General features: G+C 34.8%; 1 protein-coding gene across 1 annotated transcript; it reads right to left on the bottom strand.

Annotated features, from left to right (window-relative positions):
- Nucleotides 1-5,756: 5,756 nt before the first annotated feature.
- Nucleotides 5,757-6,828, bottom strand: LOC115996090. The gene is made up of 2 exons (XM_031235229.1): nt 6,786-6,828; nt 5,757-6,742 (listed from the first exon to the last, which is right to left on the bottom strand). The coding sequence occupies exons 1-2, from the start codon at nt 6,826-6,828 to the stop codon at nt 5,757-5,759; spliced, it is 1,029 nt and encodes a 342-aa protein (XP_031091089.1).
- Between the last annotated feature and the right edge of the window lie 6,202 nt (nt 6,829-13,030).

The raw sequence follows: 13,030 nt of genomic DNA, 5'->3' as shown, positions 1-13,030 counted from the left end.
TTTTTTTTTTTTTTTTTTTATCAACCTCCAAAAAAATGAAAATTGCACTCCGTAATTTAAAAAGAAAAAAAAAAACTAAAAAAGAATTGTAAACAAAAATAGGCAAAATATGGACACTAGGAAAATATACTAAGGAATTGAAATTATATCAAAACTAATCTATATCTATAAAATCCTTCCATTTTGGTAGGTTTGGCAGAGCTTATTTAGGAGCTTATAGCTTATTTTAAGCTACTAATAAGCTATAATCTCTGTTTGGTAATGTTCTCAAAATAAGCTAGTAGCTTAAAATAAGAGTTTATTTTAAAACGCTACTTGAGGTAGCTTTTCAAAAATAAGTTAGTAGCTTTTTAACTTTTTTCATCTTTATCTTTATTATTTTAAATAAATGACATCCTTTACCCTTCTCAATTAAAATTCTTTTGACATTTTCTTTTCATTATGTTTGGTTTTAATTTCAGTTTGACATTTGTGTTTGAACATTAATTTTTGTATGAACTAATCTTATGAATTATAAATATTTTTTTTTTACTTTATATATTTTCAAATATATGTTCTTACTTTATATTTTATTTAAATATATTGATTTCATTATTTTATATTTTAATATAGAAACAAGCCTATTTAAATTTAAAATTATTTAAATTGTATGAAGATGTCCTTTTTTGTTTTTTTTTTTTATACATTTATCAGCTTATCAAAAAGCTAATTTTACCAAACACTTTTAAGCATAACAGCTAGCTTAACAGCTCTTCAGATTTCAGCTTCGAGCTTATAGCTTTTCAGTTTTCAGCTACCTTTTCAGCTAGGTTTGCCAAACATAGCCTTATTTTTTCGCCCAAACTTTTTTAGTCAATTAATTAAATATTTTATTGGTCAAATAATTAATAAAATAATAACATAATTGGTAATAAACATATATGGTAAAATAAAAATTAACTAATATCTATTAATCGGTAATATTGTTTTTATATTCACGTATTAACGTAATTGCATAATACCGTGTAGAAAAAAATATTAATTAGGTAATAAAATAATAACATAATTGGTAATATTATGTATGGTATAATGGTTTTCTATTTTGACCAACTTTCATATAGAGGATATATATTTTGATTACATTTTTTATTTCCGTATATATGGTAGAAAATAAGAATGGAAAATTGGACAATTTTATTAATATATTAAATAGAAAATAGATTTTTTTAATAATTTCATCTTTAATTTTATTATCTAAATATATAATAAAAAAAATTTATCCATTCGTCGCACTGATAATTGGACAATTATTTGCTCTAATTCAAGCAAGGAAAACATCAGAAAATATAATCGATCCAACCAATTTCATCAATTGCACTATATAATATTCGATGTTATAATTTATATAATTGTATATCGATCCAAATATTCTTATAACAAATCTATTCCGTGCAACGCACGGGTAAAAATACTAGTATTAGGAAATAAGAAAACTATGGGTGTGTTTTGTTCATGGGTTTAGTTATCAGGAATGAAAAATCAAAGTCATTGTTATTGTTTGGTTGAAAGGTTTCTAGAACACTACTATAGGATTTGATTACCCCTTTAGAAAACTCATTTCCTAATAAAATAAGGGTTTCATTCTATTATTCACCTTCCTAATTGGTAATTTGATTTTTAAGTTTGGATTAGTGTTTTTAGATTTTTGTTTTTATTTATTTTTTGTTCATATTGGTGCTTTGGATGTCATTATATTAGAATAAATTGTCTTAATGTTTTGTTCTTGTATTTTTAAAACTTTTATTCCCATTATAAGATCATACATAACCAAACAGCAATATTGGTAATTATTTCAATTTCACACTACTACCAACACATGCAAAATACTTTCACCAAAATCCATTACCATTACCAAGTAGCTTATTGATTCTCATTCTGATTCTAATTCCCATGTGCGAACCAAACATACCTTATGTTATGGCAACTTCAGTTAATCCATGATTATTAGTATAGTAATTGAGAAATCGTACTAAAAATTTGGTTGGGTATAATTACATTTTTTTCCAATGTAATTCAAAAACCAATCAAAATTACATTGTTTGGTTGGAGAGAATTGCAATTTTACAGAATTACAATTCTCTCCTTTTGTGGAATTGGAATTCATACATTACATTGTTTGGTTGGAGAGAATTATAATTTTACAGAATTGCAATTCCTTCCTGTTTGTGGAATTGGAATTCATACAATCCCCATGGGAATTCCAATTCGGTGACAGCTAGAAAAGGAAAAATATGAAAGTTACTATATTGCCCTTTATTATTATTATTATTATTATTATTATTATTATTATTATTATTACACAAATGTATTTTAATCTTTATATCACTTCTTCTATTCTCTTTCACAATAATTCTGTTCCTCTCTATCAAACATGTATTTTGAATTCTTACATTATTCTCACCTATTCTTTTCCCACTTAATTATAATTTTTTTCTCGTCAATTCCTTCCTCCTGACCAAATGCTATATAAAAGTGTATATATAGACTGGATTGGGAATTCCAATATGGTCTTCTACCTTCGTTCGGCGGGCGCCGCCTCCGCTTGCTTAGCGGAGGCAGCATTTGCTACCTTGCCATATCCCCTTCACCTTCGTCATCTTCCGTCTTCCTTTACTCGTCCTAGTCTATTTTCGTCCTTCCACCCTTCCCCAACTCCGTCCACCACATATCTGCCTCCCACCACCACTGTAACCTTCTTCTTTCCTCTTTTTTTCCCCTTTCTTAGTCGCAACTCATTTAATAAATCTAACAAGAAATTCCTCCGCCTTCCACCACATCTCCAAGTGGTGTATGGTGGTCCGAACACACGTTCGAAAGGTGTTCCACCCTAAGGTTATTCCATAATCCATAAAACTCTGGGTTACACAAAGCTCTGTCAAGTTTCGCAACTTTAAACGTTTCTAGAGAATTGCCTCTATGCCATGTGAACTTGGGTCCTACGAAACCCATGTCTAGGAGACCTTGGTTGAAAATCCAGTTTCTAAACCCAACGCTTTGGTGATGAGAGAGATTTCTAGGACATGAGACTTTCTCCTGGTCAGCCACAGAATTATAGACTCCTATGGAGAGCCATGGCCCCTTAATATTCAACATATCTTTGTCTAGGTTCCTTTAGAGCTTGCGTCTAAGTGGAGGTGAAGGACTTCCGTAAACTATTGACAGAGTCCAAGGGTCATATCCGTTGTCCATAATCTGTGCCAAAAGAAATTGTGGATCAGTATGTAAAATTTCAACTTTGATTGAATTATTCCAAAAGAGCATGGTTGCAGTAGGCGCTAGGCGTTAGTCAGGCGGTAGACTAGTGCCTAGCGCCTAAGCGGTCTAGGCGGCGACCTATAAAAATAAAAAATTAATTCATGTGTGTGGGTGTATGTCATATACTATATTATATATATATATATATATATATATATATATATATATATATATATATATATATATATCTTACTTCTCTTACTTATATAAATAAATAAATTTAAATCTATATAAATATAATAATAAAATTAACAAGACCGACTAGCTCGAGTTAACTCAGCTAACTCTTCCAAGTTGGGCTAGTTAACTCGGCCAAATTAGGCCTAGGCGGCCGCCAACTCGGCCTAGTCGGCCGAGTTAGGCACTAGGCGGACGCCTAGGGAGCAATTCGCCTCGGTCTAGGAGCGCCTAGAGCCTAGGCGGGGATTTTTGCAACAGTGCAAAAGAGCCAAATACCCCCACTATAACCCAGAGCCTAAATCCTTATCCAATTACCAAAGTGAAGTTTCTTACAAACAGTGTCAGTTGATTGCCTAGACACCTTGGTTTCCAACAACCGCAAGATCTTGGGTTTAAAGTTGTAGAGCAAGAATTTCAGGTAACATAAGGAAAAAAGAAAAGGAAAGAAACCCAAAGGGAACACAAGAAACAACAAATTGGGCAAAAGCCCGCACTCCTGGCCGAAGCCAACATCCTCACCGAGGTCCACAAAGACTTCTTCCTCCATCGTATCAACAGGAGTATCCTGGTTGGGGGGATCATTTCTATGCTCAGAGATATTTCGGTTAGCTTTGAATATCTGATTTTTGGGGGATGTCGGTTCTTCTTTTTGGACAGTGTAACTGATAAGTCTCCGAGATACCCTTAAATCAGGCACATTTTAGGGTGTTTTATCACGGTTATAGCATCCCTACATGGTGAATAATGTTTATAAATGCTTAAAAATCACTAACTGATGCACAGAAGCTACTTTTAGCTTAAAAGAAGTAAAATAGGAGCCCCGGGAGCAAATAGGACCAAAAGTTGAGCTTAAAGAGCAAACCAGGCAAGAGCGGAACCCCGGAGGACCAAGCTGGATGGCCACACGCGTGTGAACATGCGTGAAAACTTTCCAGTAGCTTCCCACGCACGCTCACACTCGTGTGAGAGGCGTGGAGACGGTGATGCGCGATTTTCGACTAGGGTTGTCATTTCGGAGACTATTTAAACCCCTTTGATGGATTTTTAGAGGAGGTTCCCAGAAAATTAGTTTTCCCTTTCTTAGTTTTTCTTTTGGAGAGCTTTCTCCATTTTTCTTGGTTTTTTAGATTAGATCAATCTCCATTGTAGCAAGACAACAAGCTTGGATTGAAGATCTTCTTCTCTCTAGGTGACTTCTATTTCATTTCTATAATTTTATCTATCTTGTTCTTAGATTAAATTAGTTTTTGCTTGCAATTTCATATTATGAGTAACTAGTTTAGTCTAGGGATTTGGATTGTATGATTGAATGTTGCTAGTGTGATGATCTTATCTCTATATCTTGGATCTATGAGTTTGTGTTGATGGATTATCTATTCTTGTCTATTGATTGTTGTTTTGATGAGATCTTGTTTGGATTTGGCCAATCTAGATGAGAGATTGAGCTCTTGACTCTTTCATGTCTTTGATTAGAGTTAGGATTTGAAGCTTGACACAATCATAGTTCCTATGGACTTCTTAAGAATAGTAGGATAGTGTGTAGCTTAAGTGTTTGATAAAATTCCTCTTAGAACTTTGGATGCTTGAAGGCATTCCTAAGTCAAAGAAGCCTTAGTACACAAAGGTGGAAAATGACTAAGACAACACACTCTTGAATAGACAATATCCTAGTAATCCTAATCCATGACCTTAGACACTCCACTATGCAATATTCATGAACACTATCCAATCCCTACCCCTTTTACATATTTCCAAACACTCTTTACTTTACTACTCTCTTGCACTCAAAACCAACCAAATGAACTACTCTCACTTACAATTCCACCCTTCACCACACTCAAATCCTATGCATGACCCAATCAAGTAAACTCCCGAACACTTGACACACCTCCACGTCCCTCCTTCGAGACCGACACTCGGCGAGTCACAGACTTTCCATTTTAACATACAAATATCTTTTGACACCTCTACCACCACGCAGAAAAACGCAATGTCAGTAACTAAAGATTTCAGCTCCCCCTTTTGATCCTCTCACAACAGTGTGTTCTTGTTTTGCTGCCGCCTGTCTACTCAAGATTTTCGACCTATTGGCTTTGGTTTCTTCCCATCCTTTTTCACCGTTGTACCACTAGTTTCTCCCTTCTGCATGTCTCTGTTAGTGTCTCGTTAGGCACATTCGTAGAGGAACCCATGGGTTTCTTCCCCTTATCTTTCGAAACAACAACTGATGTGGGTGGGCTGGGGTTTGGGCTTTCCTCCAACAAGCCAGTCCTTTCTTCCTCCTATTCGTCGAACCCTTCTAGAACACTAAATCTTGAGTTTCGGCCCAATCCATTGGACTGTCCATTAATTCCTCTGTTGATATTGCCTTCATTACGGTCAACTCTATCAGGATTACTGTGCATACACGGTCTACTATTTTGGTTCCTGCTGCTGAAACGGCGTGCATGTTGTCTCTCCTTTTTTTTCGCTAGCATCCATGAACCGTACCCTTTTGTAACCTTCGGTCTGTAGGCTGTTGACATTTTGCCCGTTTGATTAGGTGTTCCAACGACTCTCTCTCCGATCCTTGTGCCAGCCTCAGCAACTCCGCTCTGATCATCCTCTCCGGCTTGTTCCTGACCTGTAATGCTTGTTGGGCACGCTTCCTTCCGGTGACCATAAACACCACATTGAAAACACACGAGGTGGATTCCCCCATACTCTATGGGGCGGACTTTGTTCTTTAACTTGTATTTAAAGAGGAGCGGTTTGGTAATGTCTACCTCAACCAATATTCTTGCATATCTCCCTCTAGAGCCTGTAGACGTATTCATATCTGCTCGAATAGGGCGACCCATTTTTTTCCCAACTTTCTCCAAAAAGTTGTAGTTGAAATATTCAATCGGAAGTTTGGGGAACCTAACCCAAACAAGGAGGCTTACTGTTTTGTCCGTGGATGGATCAAAGTTAGGGTACCACTCCTTGACAACCAAATAATGGTCTAAGATCTTCCATGGTTCTTGTTGTTTTGCGTATGCGTACTCTATGGCAGAAGCAAATCTAACTAAGAAATAGTCATTCTCCAAGGCTATCATATCGAAATGGGCTTTAAGATTCCACATAGACTTCAGTTTTTTATGGAGATAATTATATCCAATCAACTTCCCCAACAGCTTGATGATATGGGACTGTATCCATGGCATTCTCAACTTGGATTTTTCCTCTCTTGTGAGGCAGATATTAGGGTAATCCTTATCGTCCTCATCTTCGACAAAGACATCGTCATCTGACTCGTAAAGGGATAGGGTTATCAAAGCCAAAAGATATACCAAAACCCACGGTGGCAGCAAGCTTTTGTTTGTAGGATGTCATGTCTATTTCGTTCATTTGCACTGGCTTATCCAAGTTGAGTTGGCCTTTGTTGAGAATTGTTTCTCTCTTTCTTTTTCGCTGGCGTAGGAGACTTGTTCGCCATCGCTTTGAATCAGGAGGTCGATCTAGTCTATTGGACTTTCGTTGGCGAGCTCCATCAACTCGTCTGTTGGTTCCATGTCTCCTCTCTTAGATTTCTTGACACTTCTTTCCAGAAGGTCTTCATCTTCCAATGTTCGTCCTGAGTTGGTCGTAGGGATGCCCGAGAGAGAGCTCCATTCAGTGGAGTTTCTAGGTTTCAACTTTAACTTCCCAAAATTATTTTTATGTTAGATTGTAAAGAATGACTTATTATTCCATTGAACTTGATTATAAACTGTTAGGAACCCCGAGCTCTTGATTTTGATGATACCAAAGACCGGAGAAGACCCCCCAAAATTTTCATTGCCTTAATTATCTTTGCTTATAGGCCGAATACTTGTTAGAACTAATCACAATGAGTTCATGGCAAAACCCGAGGTAACTCTTAGCCGAAGACTTAGAAGCGCTCAAGGACGAAGACTTGAAGACGTAAAGGCCGAAGACTTACCGAGTTGAGAGAAGTCAAGAAGACTAAGGCTGAGTACTGGAAGGGCTAGTCTCTTGAAGACTTAGAGATGACCGAATGATCATGTTGATTCATTCGAGGAGATAATGGGAGAATGATAAGGTCAATCATTCTCATAAGCACACAAGATATGAGGACTTTAAAGACATTCTCTGGAATATTGTCTTGTCCATAGCATTGATTTTGTGGATGATCATTGTCAAACGGATTCTTGGAAGCAATCCCAAGGATTTTGTTGATGTTGATCTCAGGATGAGTTCGAGCTTAGCTCAAGATGAAAACAAGGAAGCAACAAGGAAGCATCTCGCAGTGCAAGCCACGAAGACTCACACCCGAGGAATGATCTGGATGACACTCATCTGGTTGATGTTGATATACAAGCTGATTCAAACCTAGCCCAAGGAGAAAACTTGGAAGCACCTCGTGGTGATAGTAACAATAATGAAGCTCCGAAATCTCAATCAACCGAGGAGTTAAGTGGTTCTATCCCTGCCTTCTCATCCATTCTTTCTGCTATACAGGATTTAGCGAGGACTCAATCAACTCAATTCAAATCTCTGAATGATTCTATTGCCAAAGTCAAGAAAGACCTAAAGAAACAGAAGAAACACAGTCAAAATCCCCTGTGCTAGCTCAAACTGCTAAACTTGAAGGAAAGTTAGATAAGGCTCAAACTGAGAACTCAAAATCTTTTGCAGCCTTACAAGAAACCTTATCAGAAGTACAGCGAGTTCAACAAGACTTGAGGCTCAAGCACGCCTTTGTGAAAGAACGACTTGATATGTCGTGCGTTAAATTGGATCTGGTCACTAAAAACACCAACCGAACAAGAACCTATGTTCTTGAAAATCAGTGGTCCATAGAAGAGCTTCAAGTGGTCATTAATCGTCTAAGTACCAAGATTGACGAGTTGGCGAGGTCTGATGATGCCAACAAGGGGGGAAAAGAGAGCTTGTAAATAACAAGGCCGAGGAGACAGAGACAGAAGAAACTGAGATGATCATGATGGCCGAGGAAGCGATGGTTGGAAGAGATCTGATAGAAACATTCCGAGAGAAATTTTTTTTTAGCTCTGCCAGCTCCACCATCGTCCTCGACACCGAGACATGGACATTCTAAAGGCCGAGGTCACAAAACACCAAGACCAGAAACAACCCGATCGAACAGCTAAAGGAGAAATAGTTGATTACATTCCGTATGAAGAAGGAAGTGGCAAAAGGTTTGAAGGCTACAACATACCTCCCTTCTGGAAGAAAAAATCCGTCAGAGATAGAACTCAATACCAAAGATCACAAAATGAATGCATTTTTGAGAAAAAGAAGGAAGAAGAAAGAATTCTCAAAATTCAAAAAGATGGCCAAAAGCATTTTGAAGAGATGAAAAAGAGGATTGAAGATGCAGAAAGAGTAAGAAAACATGAAGATGGCACTCTGAAGATTCAAGCCATAAATCAAATAATGGGTGCAACAGGTCAAAGCTTCTATGATGGAATGACAGCACCCGAATTGTTATGTTGGTGGAATAGAAGGATCATTGAAGGCAAGAATCTTGGCTAAGCTACTCAAAACTATCTTATACTTCGTGTAAGAAGCAAATATGCTGACATGATCGAGAACATGGATGTGGTCGAAGCTAGAAGGACCATAAACAACATGATTGATCAAAAGGATGTTGATGAAAGTGAAAGACTGGAACGAAGAAGGAAATGATGCACGAAGACTAGGAAGGCCGAAGAGAAGATATGATCTTCAAAGTTTTTAATTTGCTTTATATCTTATGTAATGGTGTTACTTTTGATGAATAAAGGACAAATTTTTGGGGTTTATGCGTGTGTTAGTTACTTTTTAGTAATCTTACTCCTCGAAATGCTTTATTGTTAAACTCTACTATTTGGCTATGATAATAAAAATCCAATTTGGATATAAGTAGCCTGATGGTCTGAGTATATGTGTTGGCATCATAAAAAATTGGGAAATTGTTAGGAACCCCGAACTCTTGATTTTGATACCAAAGACTAGAGGAGACCCCCCAATTTTTCATTGCCTTTATTATCTTTGCTTATAATCCGAATACTTGTTAGAGCTCGTCACAACGAGTTCATGGCAAAACCCGAGGTAACTCTTAGCTGAAGACTTAGAAGAGCTCAAGGACGAAGACTTGAAGACGTAAAGGCCGAAGACTTACCGAGTTGAGAGAAGTCAAGAAGACTAAGGCTGAGTACTGGAAGGGCCAGTCTCTTGAAGACTTAGAGAAGACCGAATGATCAAGTTGGTTCATTCGAGGAGATAATGGAAGAATGATAAGGTCAATCATTCTCATAAGCACACAAGGCATGAGGACTCTAAAGACATTCTCTGGAATATTGTCTTGTCCATAGCATTGATTTTGTGGATGATTATTGTCAAACGGATTCTAGGAAGCAATCCCAAGGAGCATTAAATGCTATGTCCTTCTGTGTAAGACAAAAGACATATTGTCTTTACACTAAAGTAGACAAACGACTACAAAGTACTAACATCCACATCGGTCAACTTTACCCAACGGATATTACACACTGAACATAGGTTTTGAAATTTGATTTCCCTCCAACGAACTCAAATTTCATGCCTATAAATACCCAAGCTCCCTTCCATTTGGAGTTGCTGGTTCATACATGCAATAGGCTATAATAAGCTCTTAATAGTGTGCAAAATTCAAAAAAGCTCAAACTCTCAATCCAGATTTTTAGAGAAATCTTGTGCTACTCAAGTGTTGATTCAAGAAGCTCAAGCCAAGATTTCCAAGTTGGAGAAAAGTTCAATCATTCAACCCATCTCTACTTAGGAGAAGTAGAAAGAGACAGAGTAAACTCGGAGAAGTTGAAAAACCTACAAAAGCGTGGCTGCCTCACCCTGCCTGGCTTTGTGATCAAAAGAGCATGTTTTGGGGAAGATATTGTACTATAAAAGGAGATAATAGTGCAATCCTTCACACGTTGTGAAGAAGAGTGGAATAGGCTTCGTTAACAGCCGAACCACTATAAAAACTCCACTCTCTCTATTACTTACTGCTCTTATATTTTGCATTGCATACTCACGAACCAATCCTAATATTTTCTTAACTATCAAAACTGTGCAAAGTGATATTAAAAACCGATAACAACCTTATTTCCGCTGCTTTAATCTTTGATCAAGTTCTAACTCTTTTTAAGGGTTTCTACTTGTGAAAATTTTCAAAACCTAGTGAGTCTATTCAACCCCCTTACCCCTTCTAGACTCACTCCTCTACCTATCGGGACCAACATAAACCTTCCTAATGATGATTAATAAATTTACCTTTCAAAAAAAAAATTTACTCCTTATAAATTTCCCTTTCAAAAAAAAATTTACTCCTTATCTAATGATGGCCAGATATTGTCGGTCAGCTGAACAATAGTGGACATGTAACTATTGAGACAGGCTGTGCTAGATGTGGACATGCAATTATTGAACAACTTGTGTACTTTCCTGTGCCAATGCAATAATAGTGTTTGCTGGTAAAAACTCAAGATAGATAAACTGAATCACCTGTTCAGGTACAAGTTAACTAATTGGCTAATTTAAAAGGAGAATGATATAAATTTTAATATAGTAAAATATTTGTTTTATATTATGGTTTTGTTGATAAAAAAAGTTAATAAAAATTGTGATTTTTTTTTAGTGAACCAGAACACACCACATAAAAAAGAGTAAATAATATTAATTACATTTTTGGTCCTAGATTTATAGGTGGCAATCTACTTTAAGTTTATTTTATTTTATTTTTTAATTAGAACATCCACTTTTGGTCCTAGTATTATTGTGACATGACCATTTTTTGTCCTTTATTAATAAAATGATTTAAATATTGTTAAATACAAGGAAATTTCGACCTTCAATTATGGATGTTTTCAAAAAATAAACATAACAAATATAGCAGTTCAACGTACTTTATATAAAAAAGATTGAAATGACTTTGTATTTAACAATATTTCGACGATTTTGTTGATAAAGTACTAAAAATGGACATGTCACAATAATACTAGGACCAAATGAAAATGTTCTAATAAAAAATGACTACAAGTTGATTGCCACCTTAAAATCTTGAACAAAAAATGAAATTAACTCTAATAAAAATTAAGAATACGTGTAATGTTACTTTTTTTGAATACTACTGATTCTATTACGTGTAATGTTACTTAATTTAAAATTAATTGATAATTTATCTTTTGTTAATATTAAAAAAATAGAATTAACTTGATTGGGTGCGATCTCTCAAGTGTTCAACACTTCAACGGTTAACTTGTTTAGATTAATTATTTAATAAAAAATTACACTTTTTAATTTGTTCATAAGTTATAGTGTAATTATATAAGTATTTAAGTATTAATCATACCCACTTTTCGTCCATAAATTATTATTGGTATTGCACTTTTTGTCGTTTTACTAATAAAACATTAATGACATAATTTATAATTTTAGTATAACTCAAAGGACAAAAAGTGAGTACGGAATGATGAAAAATGCAACGCACGAAAAGTAAGCAAGACTAACCCTTAGACACAAAATTTATAATTACCCTATAATCCAAAAGTGTACTTTTTTCATTATTTAATTATGGAAAAAAGTGTCAAATTAGTCACTAAGTATAATGGATAGTGCAATTGAGCCCTTAAGTGAAAAAAGCTCCATTAAAGCTCCCTAAACCAGCAAAAAAGTTCAATTGAGTCCTAAATGACTTGTTTAGCATGTTATTACTCCTTGGGTTGAAATAAATTGCAAAATTTTGTAATTTGTATAACATTTGGTCCTGCTATCAAATTAATTTGTATTTTAAAAATAATTTTAATAATTTTTAAATAAAAATTTTCTTTTTTTTTCAAAAAAAAAAGGGCAAAAGTGGGGACTGCCGGTTTTTTTGTTTGTTTTTAATTATTTAAAATAATTTAAAAATAATTATTTTAAATAATTAAAAAAATAAAACAAAAAGGAAAAATTGCACTTTTCGTTTATAGGTTGTAGGGTAATTGTAGAATTCGTCCCTAAGTGTTGATCAGACTCACTTTTCGTTCTTAAGTTATCACTAATGTTGCACTTTTCGTTACTTTACTAATAAAATATTATGGACGAAATTTACAATTTTAGTATAATTTAGAGTTAGGGATAAAAAGTGCAACACCAATGATAACTTAAGGACGAAAAGTGAATTTGACCTTTCGTGCTCACTTTTCGTCCCTGAGTTATACTAAAATTTTAAATTTTGTCTTAATATTTTATTAGTAAAGGCACAAAAATTACAAATTTGACTTTTATTTTGATTTTTTACTTATTTAAAATAATTATTTTTAAATTATTTAAAATAATTTTACAAGCGTATTTTAATAAATATAAAAATAATTATTTTAAATAACTAAAAAAACTCAAAAAGTCGACAGTCCCCATGGGACTAGCGACTTTTGATTTTTTTTTATATAAAAAAAATTATTAAAATTATTTTAAAATACAAATTAATTTGATAGTAGGATCAAATGTGATACGAACTACAAAATTTTACACTTAATTTCAATTCAAGGAATAGTAACATGATAAACAAGTCGTT

The sequence above is a fragment of the Ipomoea triloba genome, chromosome 11 (genome assembly GCF_003576645.1).
Source record: "Ipomoea triloba cultivar NCNSP0323 chromosome 11, ASM357664v1".
In the NCBI taxonomy this organism is placed as follows: Eukaryota; Viridiplantae; Streptophyta; class Magnoliopsida; order Solanales; family Convolvulaceae; genus Ipomoea; species Ipomoea triloba.
The sequence above is the reverse complement of the archived record's forward strand: the minus strand, read 5'-3'. Positions and strand labels throughout refer to the sequence as shown.